General features: G+C 39.1%; 1 protein-coding gene across 1 annotated transcript in view; it reads left to right on the top strand.

The window, feature by feature from the left end:
- The window catches only part of RGS7 (regulator of G protein signaling 7), a 179,991-nt gene that overhangs the window by 84,061 nt on the left and 78,655 nt on the right, over window positions 1-17,275 (top strand). The window contains 1 exon segment of the mRNA XM_070950673.1: window positions 9,248-9,344. Within this exon segment, the coding sequence (XP_070806774.1) occupies window positions 9,248-9,344 (97 nt within the window).

The raw sequence follows: 17,275 nt of genomic DNA on the forward strand, positions 1-17,275 counted from the left end.
CCACAGGACATGAAATTGACTTTAAAAAGACCAGCACTATCACCAAAACTGAACACTTTAACAACAGAATAATCAGAGAAGCCATCGAGATAGAAAAACACCCACACAGCATGAATAAACAAGATGATACCTCCCGCCTACCAGCCATTTGGAAACCCATCCTTATTGACAAACGAGTCCCTAACACAAAGAATGACACCAGACCCACACTCACGAAAACCACACAGGATGTCACCACCACACATCCACTCAAAAAGCAAACCCACACCAATGAGGCACAATCATAAACCAGAAGCCAGACCACAGCTGCATCATTAGCCACTTTAAACCCCTCCAATCCATACATGAAGCAAACTGACACCCACCATGAAGATGTGGCATGACCACGAACGTGAAGCCAAACAACAGCAACGCAGCTCACCAGCTCAAATCCCCCTGCAACTCAGACTAATCCGAGCACAACCAAGCCCCCACCTAAAGAGAACACACCCCCATCCAATCAGAGCACAGCCAACCCCCCATCCAATCAGAGCACAGCCAAACCCCCAACCAATCAGAACACACCTCCACCCAATCAGAACACAGCCAAGCTCCCACCCAATCAGTTCACACCCCCACTGGCAGTTAAAAGGAAGAAACAGCTGCGATCATACATTGCTCCTAGAAGCACAAAGCTGAAAACACCAGCCTGAAGATGACGAGTGAACTTCATCGAAACGCCGCCAAGACACTTCCAATTTTACGTGGGAGAAAACCTGAATAACCAAAGACCTACATACAAACACCCACGAAAATCTCAGAAAACATATATATATATCAATAGACTTGATGGGACCTTCGATTTTCAAAAATTATTAAAATTTTAATGGGACACCTTAGATGTATCACACTTAAAAATTGTGCCAACTCCTAAACTAGAAGAAGTATAGCCCATTTCTTTGTCTTCTTCTTTTGAGGTCTCTTCATGATTTGTTCAAACTATGTATCTTTTTTTCCCCTTTTTCTACTTGAGACCAAGTTACCTTGTATAGCATAGATTACAGTGTTCCTATTCGTAATCTCCCACTTCCTGAAAAACATTCATCCACTCAGATGCTTTTTTGAGCAGAGGGGGATACTTTTTCAAATTTTTTTTTGAAATTTTATGTGGACCTTAAGCCTCCTTTACAAAAAAAAAAAAAAAAAAAGTTATGTAAGCTAGGGTCCCTTGTGTTTTGTTCCAGAGTTATTTTCAGGTTTATTGAACAAATAGCAGTGCAAATCTGAGAACAGAATACCTGAATAATACCAGAATTTATTCCCTGAAACCAAACATCTTTGAGACATCTGTAGAGAAGCTCACCTCCCCTTTCAACATTTGTTTATAATATGCAGTTAATCAAAAATGAATACCTTGAGATCCAATTAATTTCTTCATAAAACACAATATCTATTAGCCTATCCTGGTAAATGTGTACATTTAGCATTGAATGAGAGAAATTCAAATTAAATTTGGTCATTTACAAAGCACTTGGTTAGCTTGCTAATAAACGTTGGGATTTTTCAATTCCATTCCCTATCTCTCACAAATGTTACAAATTAGAGCATGTTGAATTTTGGATCTTTGCTAGAGCATCTCCTTGGCTTGTATTGTGGCATGTCTATGACTGCTGCTTTCTCAGTGATACTCCCCCCCCCCATTTTGAAAATGTCAAATTCCCTTATTGGTTTCAGAACTATGATTTTCTTTTTCCTCCCCATGGAAGCTGTTTTGCACCTTCTACACAGGTAGGATTTGTTGTCTTTTAAAAAGACAGAGTGTAATATTGCATTGTCAGAGCGGGTCTGGATGAAACTGATAAGAGATAAACAGACCACTAAACAGGAAATGCTGAAGCAAAGCTAAGGAGCTAATTCTTTACTTTGTAGTTTCAGAAGTCAGCAATGACCATTCAGGGAAAGAGGTGACCATGCTAGAAAGCAACACTTGTCTGATTTTTTTAATTATTTGATTTATATACCGCCCTACTCCCGAAGGACTCAGGGCGGTGAACAGCCGCAAGATAAAACACATAAATACAAAATTTAAAAGCAAAGTAAAACCGAATTAAACAATTTGGCCCAAGACAGATTTAAAACACCCCAATAATTTAAAACAGATTAAAATTTACATTTTAAAAAGGGAAAAAAGGGAAAAGATTAGGCCAGGCCAGCCTGATGGAATAAACAGGTCTTAAGAGCACGGCGGAAGGTGCGCAGATCCGGGATCCTCCATATCTCCGGGAGGAGCTCATTCCAGATAGTAGGTGCCCCCACAGAGAAGGCTCTCCCTCTGGGGGCCACCAGTTGACATTGTTTGGCCGACGGCACCCAGAGGAGCCCCTCTCTATGAGAGCGTACTGGCCGGTGGGAGGCTATTGGTGGCAGCAGGCGGTCCTGTAGGTAACCAGGTCCTAAGCCATGGAGCGCTGTAAAGGTAGTAACCAGAACCTTGAAGCACACCTGGAAGACCACCGGGAGCCAGTGCAGCTCGCGCAGGAGAGGTGTTACATGGGAACGCCATGTCGCTCCCATAACCACCTGTGCGGCCGCACTCTGCGCCAGTTGGAGCCTCCGGGTGCTCCTAAAGAGGAGCCCCATGTAGAGAGCATTGCAATAGTCCAGGTGGGAAGTGATGAGGGCATGAGTGACAGTGAGTAAGGAGTCCCGATCCAGAAAGGGATGCAACTGGCGAATCAGGCGAACCTGATGAAAAATCCTCCCGGTCACGGCCGTCAAATGCTCTTCTAAAGACAGCCGTGAATCCAGGAGGACACCCAAGTTGCAAGCCCTCTCCGTGGGGGCCAACGATTCGCCCCCAATAGTCAGTGATGGCGCCAACTGACTATATCGGGACATCGGAAACCACAGCCACTCAGTCTTGGATGGGTTGAGCCTGAGCCTGTTTCTCCCCATCCAGATCCGTACAGCCTCCAGGCACTGGGACATCACTTCAAGGGCATCGTTGGGGTGGTCCGGGGTGGAGATGTACAGCTGAGTGTCATCAGCGTACTGGTGGTACTTCACCCCAAAACCACAGATGATTTGCCTGTTCAGTCAAAACTTGACAAGCATTTCAATTTACAGTATTCCTATTCTTAATCTTTTATCGTAATTCAGCTGTAGCAGATTCTAGGAAATCAGAATAGAAAATGGCTTTAGTACATAAAGTTTGGCTTTAGTACATTGTGGCTTTAGTACATTATGTTAGTGAGAACATAATGATTTGCATTTGAATAAAGCATACCTTTGTTGGAGATACTGAATTTATCTGAAAGAAGGATGAATTTAAAACAATTTTGGCACCGTATTGATCTGGAAAAAAATTTAAAACATAAATGATTTTTTCATATAAAAGAATGTTCCTCCTATTACAACATATTCAGTCAATCTAAAGATGCTAACTGTTTCTTTAGGAAGTCAATGTTTTTAAGAGGAAAATAATATTCCTTTCAGATACATTGAATAAAGCAGGAAAAACTGGGATTAAATTAATTGGTAATACAGTTGTGGGTTTCTGTGAACTCAGATTTAATTTTGCAATGCAGAATAAATTCAAGAATTTATACATCTATATACAATTAACATTCTCATTATGACCTTTAAGTGTGTGAAATAGTGTATCAGAGGCAACAATGTTACCTCAATTTACAGAATTGTAAATTCTGGGACCCATGACTCTGGAGGGAATAAAATTATAGGAAGTTGTAGCTGCTTCAGTGCTACTGGCTGCTGCTGCTGCATTGCTGGACTGCTTCTGTGATCACATAATCTTCATTTTCAATATTCTGTGATAGTTTCCCAACCTCTCTTGCAATCCCTTGCTCCCTCTTCCACCCAGCAGTAGTCATTTAGTTGTCTGTTGGGAAGGGAAGGAAAAGGAAGGGAGATTTCCAATGCTTTCTACCAAATTCCCACAAGAAAACTCAATGGGGAAACTGACAGTTTCCTTGCTCCTGCTGCTCACATTGCTTTTTTGCCTTAGGTAAGGAAATATCTTTGAAATGATTGCCCTTCAGGTTATCTAATAGCATTTATAGATGAAGTGCTTGTTTACTGAGAGTCTATATTTGAAGGAGTTCAAGAAAAAGGACAGAATAGTTTGCTCACCTGTCAGAATGGTATCCCTGTTTACGTTCTGTAGGCATTGGTGGCAGCATGCCTTTTGAGATGCCAATGATGGTGGCGGTGGTATTTGTGGTACTGGATTAATTGAGTTTTAAAAATATACTGATAGGCTGCACAGGGCTGCTTTTGGGCCTCATGCTGTGCAGTCCTGAACTAGTTTCTTATGAAATCACCTTGGGGAGGATATATTCTCCAAGTTGAGACATTGGTGTGGAAATTCACACTTTTAAATCTCTGCATATTTATATTCCTCCCTAGCATTTGGTTTAAGAAGACCTTAATTTTATATACATTTTAGTTCTTGCTGAACTGTTGTTGTTTTTTTTGGAGTCTGTATTTTTAATCTGTTTCTAGCCTGCCTGGATATTTTAGATGTTTGTTACCCTTAGTCTCTGCTTTGTAAATTGCAATTCATGCAGCATTCTGTGTTTAATTGATATTATGATAGTATAGTTATCTTTTATCTGCATTATCCTCAGGTTTATAGAATTATTCTTAAGCTGAATGAATACATAATATTGATGCTTCTAATGGTCTTAGCTCTGCATGGTTTTTTTTCTTTTAAATTAGCTGTTGTATTAATGGGTTAAGTTTGTTTTATCTTTGTTTGTTCCCTTGTATTCCTCACTTGGAGAACAATTTGTTACAGGAAACTATAAATAAGTGAATGCAAGTGTGAAAAATGGCAACTAGAGACCAGAGAACATGAGAAAAGAAAGTTGTATTGCTCAAAGATGCAATCTTTCCTTTGGAAAGGGGAAGGGCAGGGTTTTACAACTTGATTGAAAATTATTTGCAAAGTGTGCAACCGTAGTTTCAGTTGGCATTTGACTCCCACGTATATTGATATCAAAAACACATATTTCAATGTGTTATTATCAGTCATTATGGATATGTGAGTGTGTGAGTGAAAAGGGAATATTCTTCGTTCTCTTATATTTAAAAGAAGGCTGCTTTGCCTTGATCAGAAAGGAAGACTGAACCATATCACAATGACATTTCTGCAAAAATACACATACAAACAACATGCTATAGAGTTTGGAATACTTTCTGGAAAGCTATCATTTAAATTAAAATCTCTTCAAAGATGAGTCATGTTTCTTCTTTTCAGGCTTTCCATTTTTTAAATGTACATTGAAAGTGGACTGTTTTTGATATAACATCTACATTTTCAGTGTCAAAGGGCTTATCTGAGAATTTCCCCCCAACAAACTCTGCAAGCCAACACAGGCCTTTAATAAGAAATTTTAATTTTCCAGGTTTCAAGTATCAAAGATGCTATGTTTAATAGAAAAAAAAATGTAGCATTAAATAATCAACTCTCCCAGTCTGTGATATCATAGAAATAGAGCCGTATATATGACATCCAGTGCCATAGTTAGGTACGAATGAGCAAGTCATTTAAGAATTCAACAAAGATGTACTCAAAATTATTAACTGAGAATTGTTTTACTAACTAATCAAACAAATGCTTACTACTATATTCAATACATTGATCTTTGAAGAAGGATGTATGTATGTTTAAATGCTATTATTTGAAACTTATTCATTGTGGAGAAGCTGAAAACAATGTTGGGTAGTTTTTAATAACATTAGATGAAATGATTAGCTTGGTAAATAAACTTTGTTCTTAGCCTCATTCCTGTCTCTTCCTTCAGTTTACAGTATCATCAAAGCTGTATTTATGGACAGTTGTCATGATAGCTTTGACCTTGAGCGTTAATTGCCAGTATAGTGTTTAAAGTCTTGGATCTGGTTCAATTGAGAGAAGGGGATTTGGGGAGTGCCCCCACTGTATCCAGCTGGTGACGCGCTCCGGCCCCCTGGCCTCATCCTGCTTCCCCGGGGGTGTAGGAGAGTGGAGCCCTGGACTCCGGCTGGTGTATCTGAATGCCAGGTCCGTGGTGAACAAGGCCCTCCTTGTCCGAGATTTAATTGACAAGGAGGATGCGGACCTGACTTGCATTACGGAGACCTGGTTAGGGCCGGAGGGAGGTGTCTCTCTCACCGATTTATGTCCCCCAGGCATCCGTGTGCTTCACCAGCCGCAACTCCAGGGGGGGCAGTTGTTATTAGAGAAAGCCTCAGTCCCAGGGAGGTCACTGTTCCTCAGATTGGCGGGTGTGAATCCCTCCTTTTGAAGTGGGACCCTGGAGTTCAGTCGGGTCTGTTGGTTACGTACCTATCTCCCAGCTGCGTAGCCTCAGCCCTGCCCGCACTGCTAGATGTCCTGGCCGAGTTGGTGGTTGAACTCCCCAAACTTTTGGTTGTGGGAGACTTCAATTTACCATCGGCCGGGGAGACATCTGAGTCAGTCTGGGAGTTCATGGCATCCATGACGGCCATGGACCTAACTCAGATTGTACAGGGCCCAACTCATAAGGAAGGACACACACTCGACCTGATTTTTCTCTCTGGACAGTGGATAAATGATAATGGTAGGGGGGACTTGTCAATCTACCCCCTGTCATGGACCGATCATTCCCTCCTCAGGCTGGACTTTCTCTCCGTCATCCCCCGCCGCTGGGAGGCGGAACCAGTGAGATTGTTCCGCCCCAGGCACCTGATGAACCCGGCAAGTTTCCTGACGGAGCTTGGGCCATTTCCCGCCTCCTTAACCCATGATTCGTCCTAGGCCCTCAGTGGCTTTAGATACCATCGACAATGGTATCCTACTGCAGCGACTCGGGGGGTTGGGGGTAGGAGGCACCGTTTTATGGTGGTTCTCCTCCTACCTCTTGGGCTGCCCACAGTTTGTATGGATGGGGGGAGAGAGATCCACCCCAAGGCCCCTCACATGTGGGGTGCCTCAGGGGTCGGTTCTCTCCCCCCTGCTCTTTAACATCTATATGAAGCCACTGGGTGAGATCATTCGTGGTTTCGGGGTGAGGTACCATCAATATGCTGATGATACTCAGCTCTACATCTCCACCCCAGATCACCCTAGGGATGCTCTTTCTGTGATGTCCCGCTGCCTGGAAGTGGTACAGGCCTGGATGGGAAGAAACAGACTCAGACTCAACCCATCCAAGACTGAGTGGCTGTGGATACTGGCATCTCGTGATCTAGTGGCCCCGTCACTTGTGATGGGAGGGGAGGTCCTTACTCCCTCAGAAAGGGTTTGCAATCTGGGTGTCCTCCTGGACTCACGGCTATCTTTAGAAGATCATTTGATGGCCGTGACCAGGGGGGGCCTTCACTCAGGTATGCCTGGTACGCCAGTTGCTCCCTTTCCTAGATCAGGACGCCCTTGCCATGGTCACTCATAATAATAATAATAATAATAATAATAATAATAATAATAATAATAATAATAATAATAATAATTTTATTTCTATTCCGCCCTTCTCCCGAAGGACTCAGGGCGGTGTACAGCCTATTTAAAAACATAAGACAAACATCAATTTAAAATTTAAAATTATTAAATAAATTTGGCTCCATTTAAAACCCCAGAAATTTAAAATACCCCAATTTAAAATTATCATGTCGATAGCCCAGCCTGGCGGAACAACAGGGTCTTCAGTGCACAGTGAAATACCCGGAGGTCGGAGATCTTACGTATTTCCGGGGGCAATTCATTCCACAGGGCTGGGGCTCCCACAGAGAAGGCCCTCCCCCTGGGTGTCGCCAGCCGACATAACTTGGCCGATGGCACCCTGAGGAGACCCTCTCTGTGGGAGTGAACTGGCCGGTGGGAGGCTATTGGTGGCAGGAGTCGGTCTCGAAGGTACCCGGGTCCTATGCCATGGAGCGCTTTAAAGGTGGTAACCAGCACCTTGAATCGCACCCGGAAGACCACTGGTAGCCAGTGCAGCTCGCGCAGGAGGGGTGTCACATGGGCACAACTAGTTGCGCCCATAACCACCCACGTGGCCGCATTCTGGACCAGTTGGAGCCTCCGAGTGCTCTTCAAGGGGAGCCCCATGTAGAGAGCATTACAATGCCCTTGCTACATCTCGATTGGACTACTGTAATGCCCTCTACATGGGGCTGCCCTTGGGATGCACCCGGAGACTACAGTTACTCCAGAATGCGGCCGCGCAGGTTGTTATGGGAACTTCTCGGTTCTCCCGTGTGACACCTCTCCTGCGCGAGCTGCACTGGCTACTGGTGGTCCTTCAGGTTCGTTTTAAGGTGCTGGCGCTCACCTATAAAGCACTACATGGCTTAGGCCCGGGGTACCTGCAGGATCATCTCCTGCCATCCTCCCATCGTCCGGTGCGCTCACACAGAGCGGGCCTCCTCAGGGTGCCGTCAGCCAGACAATGTTGACCGGCGGCCCCCAGGGGGAGAGCGTTCTTTGTAGGAGCGCCGACCCTCTGGAATGGGCTGCCCACCAGCCTCAGAACAGCCCCTGACCTCCTCTCCTTCCGCCGCGAATTGAAGACGTGGCTTTTTCACCAAATGGGCTGAATCCGTAGGGGTGATTTTAAATAATTTTAATTAATTTTAATTAATTTTAAATTGATTTTAATGTTTATGTAATTTTTTGTTCGTTCTTGTAAGCCACCCTGAGTCCTTCCAGAGAAGGGTGGCATATAAATTACATAAATAAATAAAATAAAATATAATCATTAAGATCTTGGATTGGGAAAATCCTGATTCAAGTCAGCACTTGACCATGGAAGTTACTTGTTGCTTTGGCCACGTTATCGTCTTTCTATCTAGATTTTTTTTAGAGCTTTCTCCACAGTTTTCTTAATAGCATGAAAATTAATTTTAGTGGAGATTCTTGCGTATGTTGTTTTAAGCTCTCAAGAGAAAATGTAGGATATTAATATAGTTACTGTCAGTCAATCAATCTATCAGAATAATTAAAATTCAGGACAAAATGTGTTTCTTGATACAGGAAATAGTTATCTTAGAATTGATGCCACAAGATGTGATGATGGCCTCTAACTTAGATGGTCTTGATTTAGCTATTATTAGCTATTGTTTATGAAAGCTACGTATAATTGCAATATCAGAGGTTATTGTCTTCACTTAGGCATTTAGTTTGGTCACTGTGACAACACTGTACTGAATTAGATCAACTCAAGACTCATCCAGTCTGTTTACTACTCAAGAACATAATATGTTTATTTGTTCCTTTTTTGTCCAGATGGAAGATGTCATAGCTCGTATGCAAGATGAGAAAAATGGGATTCCTATTCGTACAGTCAAAAGCTTTCTCTCCAAGATTCCCAGTGTTTTCTCTGGTAAGATTCAAAATACAGCATGTGCTTCATTCAGTACTGGAAAAAATACATGAGAACAATGATAAACTATAAAATGAGTACAGACAAGATTAAAAATAAGTCTGTAATAATTTACAATGAAGCTTCATTAGTAGTAAGTTCTGTAAATTCCATGCTGGGTTACCATATTACTTTGTGTAAGCATTGGGAGTGGATACTATGCTTCCCCTGCCTCCAGCACTTTCTTCTTTGGAAGAAGATTTGGAGCATCTCAAAAAGCCATGTGTTCCTGGAACATTAATTAATTAATTAAGAGACAAGTGTCTCTTCCTCAGAAAATAGAAAAATAACAAGAAATAAAAAAGACTAGTACAAAGAAGGAGCTTCTGATCTTTTTGACAATGGATTTAAATGCATTTAAATTTTACCTTCTTTCTCTACATCATAATTTCTTTCTTCCATTAGCTGTTGTTTCTAATTTATAAATTGCAAACTCATTTTTCTTTTTTTTTTCCAGCAAAAAGACCATTAGAAGTTTCCAGTCACTTTTGTTATGCATAACTTATTTTTATTTCCATTTCTCTTACTGTTGGCAGTATATCTCTACTTTGTAAACACTAGTAAGCAAATTCTTAGTTATCTAAAACATACAGATTTTTGAAAAATATCTATGGTTTTCAGAAAAATAACTTTCCATCATATTAAATATTTTTTGCTAATTTAACTTGATTCATTTTAATATCTTTATCAGAATTTTGTGTGTGTGTGGACAAATTATTCTATTCCAATCTTCCATTAAACCCCAATTTCCATATGGTTAACTAACTAATATAACTAATTATATTAGTTAATCCATAATTCCTTGTAAAATGTTACCTTATCCGCCTATATTCCAATTATCAAAGTCCTGGCCCCATGCAAAATAGCTTCATCCCTGACATATACATAATAATCAACAGTCAATTTCAGTTGGGGTCATAATTGGTGATTTATAGAGATGGTGAGATGTCTTCTGATTCTGTCCCTTCACTTTTTATCTTTTCATGGAATAGATTACAGAAAGTAACAGTAAGTTAGGCAGTTTGACTGAGGAACAAAATGGAAGGAGCCAAACATGCTACATGATATCTAGAATCTCCCATTCTTTGTGTATTAACCGCATGATGATTATTATGGGTGATGGAGTGCAACTCTTATAGAAGTCTAAACACATATTTCCATTTAATATATGAGTGCTGGAGGAGAGGTGGAAAATTAGGCAACACCAGAGGAAGAACTTTGTATAAATCTGTTATAGTTTCTCTACACAGAATTTTATTATATAATGATTTGTGCAGAGTAATGATTTTTATAGAAAAATGAGAATGAAGTTATTGGTGGAGTGGGTTTGATGAATGAGCCTTTTGTTATTTATTGTACATCAAAATCAGAGTCCATTTTTCCAAGAATATAGGAAAAGCCAAGCACTTGGGGGAGGGGTGTATTTCAGACTTGGTCATAGTCATACTTAATCATGTGTATGCATGCACACATATACACAGAAACAGAGAAACCAATTTGTCAATGGAAAGTTTCATGGCATGTATTGCACACATTTGATTGTAACTCTAATAGCTGCCTTTGCCCAGCCTTATTATGCAAAGTGATTATTATAATCTGCCATTTTTTTCATGGGAGCACGAATTTAAGCAATTGGTATGTGTTTGCTGAACTTTTGTTGACCTGGAACAATTTCTATTTCAGTTGAATCAGAACTGAAATTAAATGTAAATGTAATAATTTTACTTTGTTTTTGGCTAGTGATGATATTAAACAACTGAATGCTATTCAGTTGCTATGTTTTGGACTGTTTTATATTTGCCAAAAAAATCAGTAGCAAATCTGAAAATATAACGTATTTAGTGGGTAGGTATAATTGGAGTCCAGAAGCTCCCTGATAGCAATCTATCATTCATATTCTTCATCATTTGACATAATCAGATATAATCATATTGCAGATTAGATGTGTTCTTGTCTGACACTGATTGAAAGTGAGTATCAGTAATAAGGAAAGCAAGTTGATTTACATTCTCAAAGGTGGTGATTACAGAGAGAATTGTCTAAATTAATGATAAGGTAAGAAAGTCAGATCTATTAATTATAAAAATAGCATGGAAGGGTGCACAATTTTTGAATGTTTAAAATGTGATAAAGAACAGTTGTATAAACATGTTCCCAAAGAGTAACTTTCTATTTCCTCCTGTTTACTTGAGTTTTCATAGCTGGAGCTAAATGTTAAAAAATTGACCAAAGAACGAGAGGGAAAGAAACAACCATTATAGTCAGTTTCTGCATGATCTGCTTTGTTAAACAAAGTCATACATCCTAATTTATTTTATCCCCATCTTTAGTGAGTGAGGTAAATTTTAGTGAATGATTTTTATAGATGGTAAAAGATCAAGAAACTTAATGGGATCTTTTTTCCGGCTTAATGGTTTGAAGATGAAAAAGTCTACATTTGAATTCAATCATTCAGACACCTTCACTATGGATTAAACTATCTATAATAAAGCAACATCTTTGGTTCATTCAGATTGCGTTCTGCAATATACAATAGCTTTGGATAGCACTTCTGGGAATTGTACTGTGAAAACTATTGGTGGTAATCAACCCCTTTTTGTGTTATGTCAACATTTAACCTGCTGTTTTACAGGTTTGTTGACTTTGACTCCTACAATCTTTCAAACAGTTTGACCTTTGGGAAAAGCTTCTCTAAGCACACGCTGGAAGTTGTCCAGATTCCCTTTTCTGCTGTCAGTACAATTCAAGGACAAGAAGGCCTCATATTGCCAAATAATCTCTGTAATTTCAGGGCTAGGATTCTAGTCAAGCATCTCACCACTTCTGTGGGTGAACCTGGAATAGAGTGAAATGTTGAAACCATACATCTCAATATTCCTCCAGTCTTTTTTTTAATAAATCATTTCACAGTCTTTTGTTATTGGATGCATTTTTAATGCAAGCCCACCAAGTTGGAATGTATTGACTCTCTTGAAATGTTAAGATTAGTATTGTTAAGAAGGTAAGTGTAGCCACAAATTAATTTTCTGGCTAGACCATCTGCAATAATGGAGAACACTGTGCTATTACAGACTCTAAGAGACTGGCTTTTATTGAACTTATTCCCATAAAAGTGTTATATTGGTCGCACTACTGTCTGCCTAGCAGCATTTATTAAGGTGATCAGCATAAATTTTCAGATTTTTCTCTCTGCAATATGTTTCCAACTTACCTTATATTTTATTCAGATAAGTGACACACAAGTCACTGAACTGATTTTATTTGCTTGAATAAAAAGCAAATAAAGATTGCAGCCTTTCATTGTTTTTCTAATTTTCCCCTTTTTCAAATGAACATTTTTTATATCATTTTTGGTTATGAAATTAACTTTCTTATTAAAAATTTCTTCCACGTAAGAAATTTAAAATTTCGTTCACTTAAGAACTGAAAAGATTTGAGGTTGTCCTTTATGTTTTGTTTCTGCTTTTCTAAGCTTTAGGTTTTTGTTTTTAAGTTATTCAAGAGCTGGGACTAAGGGAGGATTCGTAATAAAAGATTCAGATCACTAAATGGGACAGGCTAAAGAAGAAGGGCATGGATTTGCTAGGGGTAGCAATCTCTCAGAGTTAACTTTTAGGAAACTTTTGTTTAAAAAAAAAGATATCCACCAACTGTGGCAACCATTGCTCTACTCACCTCCAAATTATTTCCTGCCTTTATTATTTTTATAAATAACTCAAGGCAGCAAACATACCTGATTACCCCCTTCCTCCCCCTATTTTCCTCACAACAACAACCTGTGAGGTGAGTTGGATGAGAGAATGTGACTGTCCCAAAATCACCTAAGGAGAGATTTATAGTTTTAATTGTATAAAATCACTTAAAACACATCACATTTAAAAATAGTTTAATGTATAAGACTCTTCTCACACATTTATTAATAGATGTAACTTCTGCTGATCTAAGATAGATAGTTGTTAACTTGACAAAAATATTTTGGGATTCTGATTTCAAAGTGTTTGGCATTTTGGCTAAGCTTATTTGAGGAGGGGAGCACTGTTGCTTGAATGGCATAGAACAGCAGGAAGACAATAGCTAAGCTATTAGCGATTCTTGATATATGGTAAAAGAATTTGGTAGAGTCTCTGATTTCCAGTAAAATGTCAATATAATCTAGTAGATGCTGATGGATTTGAATCTGATGTAGCCTTTGGCTTCTTATATATTGGAATTGCAAACTCCATTCATCATGCACTGCTGCTAGGAAAAAAACAGATGTCAGAAAATGTGTACTGACATTTTTACAGTAATACTTATAGAAAACATATGTTGCACAATTTACCCTAGTGAGGTGTAGTTCAGATCTTGTAAAGGCATACATTATGTGTAATTCATGCAGATCTGTGATCTTCATTCAATAGTTGTTCAAGAGAGATTTTTTTCCATGTATGGATTGTTCTAATTTAAAGATTGTATCCAAGTCTGCTTTTTTAAAGTTAAACTATCCTTACTTTTCATTCCTTACAGCTGTTTTCATTAATTAACTAGTTCTATCTCTACATTTTATGTGTTTGTGTGTGCGCACACGCACTTGTGCATGTGTGTATCTCTCTATGCATATTGTTTACATGCTGCCTTTTTTCTGAAAACCCAAAGTGGCATGCATAAAGTCATCCCTCATTTTATCAGGTTGAGAGATACTACAAAATTACCTAATGAATTCTGTAGCTGATTGGAGACTTGAGTATGGATCTCCTTCTTCTCAATGTAATATTCTGACCTACTTCTATTCCAATCAGGGATGAGAAACTTGAATCAATATTTGAACTTGATGAGTATGTATTTTAACTGTTTCCCATTAAAAACTTGTTTAAAAATTATGTTGCTCTATAATGGTTTACTTCATGATCAGTGGCATTGTATTAATTGCATCCTACCAAGCCATTTTTTTTTTTTACTATGGTTTGTTGAAGTGTTCACAGTTTGGCTAATCCAAAACTAAACAAATTCTCATTATAATTTAGTGTAATGCAACTAATGTCTTGGTTGGTTAAAGTACCTCTCCACATATTTTAATAAAGTTACTTGTGATGTCAGTTTTATGACATTTTTATATATCACATTTGTTGTAATAAGACAACACTACAATTATCACTTATGTAGTAAGATATTCCAATTTATGACGTATAGCACATTGGGGGACAAATAATGCCATGACTGTTTAACATATTTAGGTCAGGGGTGGGTTCCACTTACCTTTACTACCGGTTTGCAATGGGAGCGCGCATGCGCACTCGCTTCACTCTCTCTCTCTCTCTCTCATGTTTCTGAGCATGCGCAGATCACCCATGATGATGTCATGTCGGGTAGGTGGAACCTCCCACCGGTTTTACTACCAGTTCTATAGAACCGGACCGAACCGGGAGCAACCCACCACTGATTTAGGTTCTAAGTAAACCAGCAGAGTCTCTTTGGATAGAGAAATGGGCAACATATAAATTTAATAAATAAATAAATACAAGTTGTCAACTGTGTCTTTACATTATTTGTTATCTGCTTACAGGACCTTGTTTGCTTGTTGTAATTTTACACAAATTAGCTTTGCTATCAATATGTTCCTCCACTTCCTTTTGATATCTTTCTGTGTTGTGATAAGCAATGGTTCATTTTGACCATGATTTCTTAATTAAGTCACATTGATTATGTGTCAAGCCCTTCAACTGAACAGCACAATCAGGGAAACACATTTCACACAGACATTGTTTAATGGGTTTTAATGCCAAAAATAATGCCAAAAATTAGTACAGAAAATTAAGAACTGAGATAAGAATCCTCCAGTTCTCCTTTATAAGTGAGTTATTACCGTGGGATTTCTTTGAAACTTTTGAAATTTCTTTTTCACAGGATGTCTCCAAGATGGGCTATAAATCCATTTCTTTGACAAGCCAGTAGCAACCTTTCTGTAAAGGAATTTAGGACTGACCTTGGGAAAGGCATAAAAGAGGAAAGAGCTGGTAAGGAAGGATTTAGACTGGAAATCGCACAGTCCTGAAATTGAAGCAAGTGTAGAAAGAAGCTCAACGTAATTCCATCTTGATTTTTTTTAGTATAGGATGGGGGTGGAGATAAATTTGGGCAAGTTCCAAGATTATACTACGATATCCTACAACTATAGAGTAGCATTTCTGGATTCCCTGCATTGCCTGTTTCTTGATCTAGTCTAACTAGAAGGGCTGAAGCTTTCCTTTCAATGATTTCTGGTATCTAAAGTTACTTTTCCTCTCTTGATCTCAAGATAGTATCTCACCATATAGTTGCCAAATTATATTAAATCAAAATGAACCTCAGGATTCAGTCCTTGACCCGTCACTCTTCAACAAATTTCAAAGACATAGAGAAAATGCCTATCACATTTGCAGATGACATTCATCTCCATTCTTTCTACCTCTGTTCGAGGTATCTGTTTCTCTAGGGCAGGGGTGGGGAACAATGGCCCTTTTATAACTTGTGGACTTCAAGTCCCAGAATTCTTGAACCAGCCATGCTTTCTTGAATTCTTAGACCCAACAATTTGACTCCCTTCCAACTATGTTATTGTATTAAATATTTTCTCTGAACCTTTGTTTCCTACAGGCATTTACTTGAGCCCCACTGAATATAAATAAATCTTCAAATTTCCTCTCCCACTGAATCCCACTCTGATCTTGCTAGAAAGACAGTCACTATTTTTCAGGTGGTTTTTTTTTTTTTTGACTTGCAGCATCAAGTCAAAATCATGGCTGGTAGATAGCAAAGAGGATTTTGGAAGCGGCTCTGGGCTGTTATTGGCTCAAAACTAAAGACAGAGAGATGGAGTATGTGTACAATGGGCTTTTTCTTTCATTGATGGGGAGATTAAGTTTGAGTCATATTTCCTGTCCTTTTCCTGAATGAGAACCTTTAGCTCAGCTTGTTCCCATGGAAATGGGTGCAGTGCTTGCAACATCATGAACAATAAAAAATCATTTGATTTTTGTTTTAATTTTACCTTGAGGGAAAGTGAACCATGAACATATACAATGATGTAAATATTTGTTTAGGTTCTTGAGAGTTTCTGTGGAAGGGAGGGAGGGAGGGAGGGAGGGAAGGAAGGAAGGAAGGAAGGAAGGAAGGAAGGAAGGAAGGATGGAAGGATCTATTCTGCAACTGCAAACCTTCAAACTTCTAATCTAGTAAGAATACATGAGAATTGCTACATGTAAGCTAGCTTTCTGGCCATATCTAAAATCACTACAAACTAATGCTCACTGTGCTTTGAAGAATATCAAAACACAAGGAATTTGTGAGTCAGCCACAGATATAGAAACACATTCAATGTTTCTAGGTAAATGGTGTATCTTGCTCTCTCTGCCATCTGTTCCCTATCTCATGACATGTACAAGGCTGAGTCATCCTGTTGATTTTGCAGTTCCCAGTTGTTTCAATCTGGTAAGTGCTTTCCACACATTAAACTACCGGCATGTGGCACAGTAGTCTATATGGACTATATCTAGTCACTAAGAATTGACACTGACTTGATAGTACATAAATAATGATCAGCTAAATCAACGTGGCACTGTAAGTTGTTATTTCAGCAACCCAGGAAGGCTTCCTCACCTAAGAAACCAGCATTAGGACAATAAAGATGCTTTCAGAATACTCTGAAATTTTAAGCATTTGCTATTCAGATAAACTGCTTCTATTCAGAATGATTGTGGAGATGAATAAATACAGAGAATCTTTCCCAGATGTTTTGGTTATACATTACCGCTTTCAGTTAATATTCTCAATAATTTAAGGATCATCCAAGTATTTTTTAAAAACACAAGTCTTTAATTTGCACTGGATTGCATCACTTTGTTCTATGTGTCCCTCTGGCACCTGTACCCTATCCC

This window comes from Pituophis catenifer, unplaced genomic scaffold (assembly GCF_029215685.1).
Source record: "Pituophis catenifer annectens isolate HBS135680 unplaced genomic scaffold, rPitCat1.0.hap2 SCAF_1, whole genome shotgun sequence".
In the NCBI taxonomy this organism is placed as follows: Eukaryota; Metazoa; Chordata; class Lepidosauria; order Squamata; family Colubridae; genus Pituophis; species Pituophis catenifer.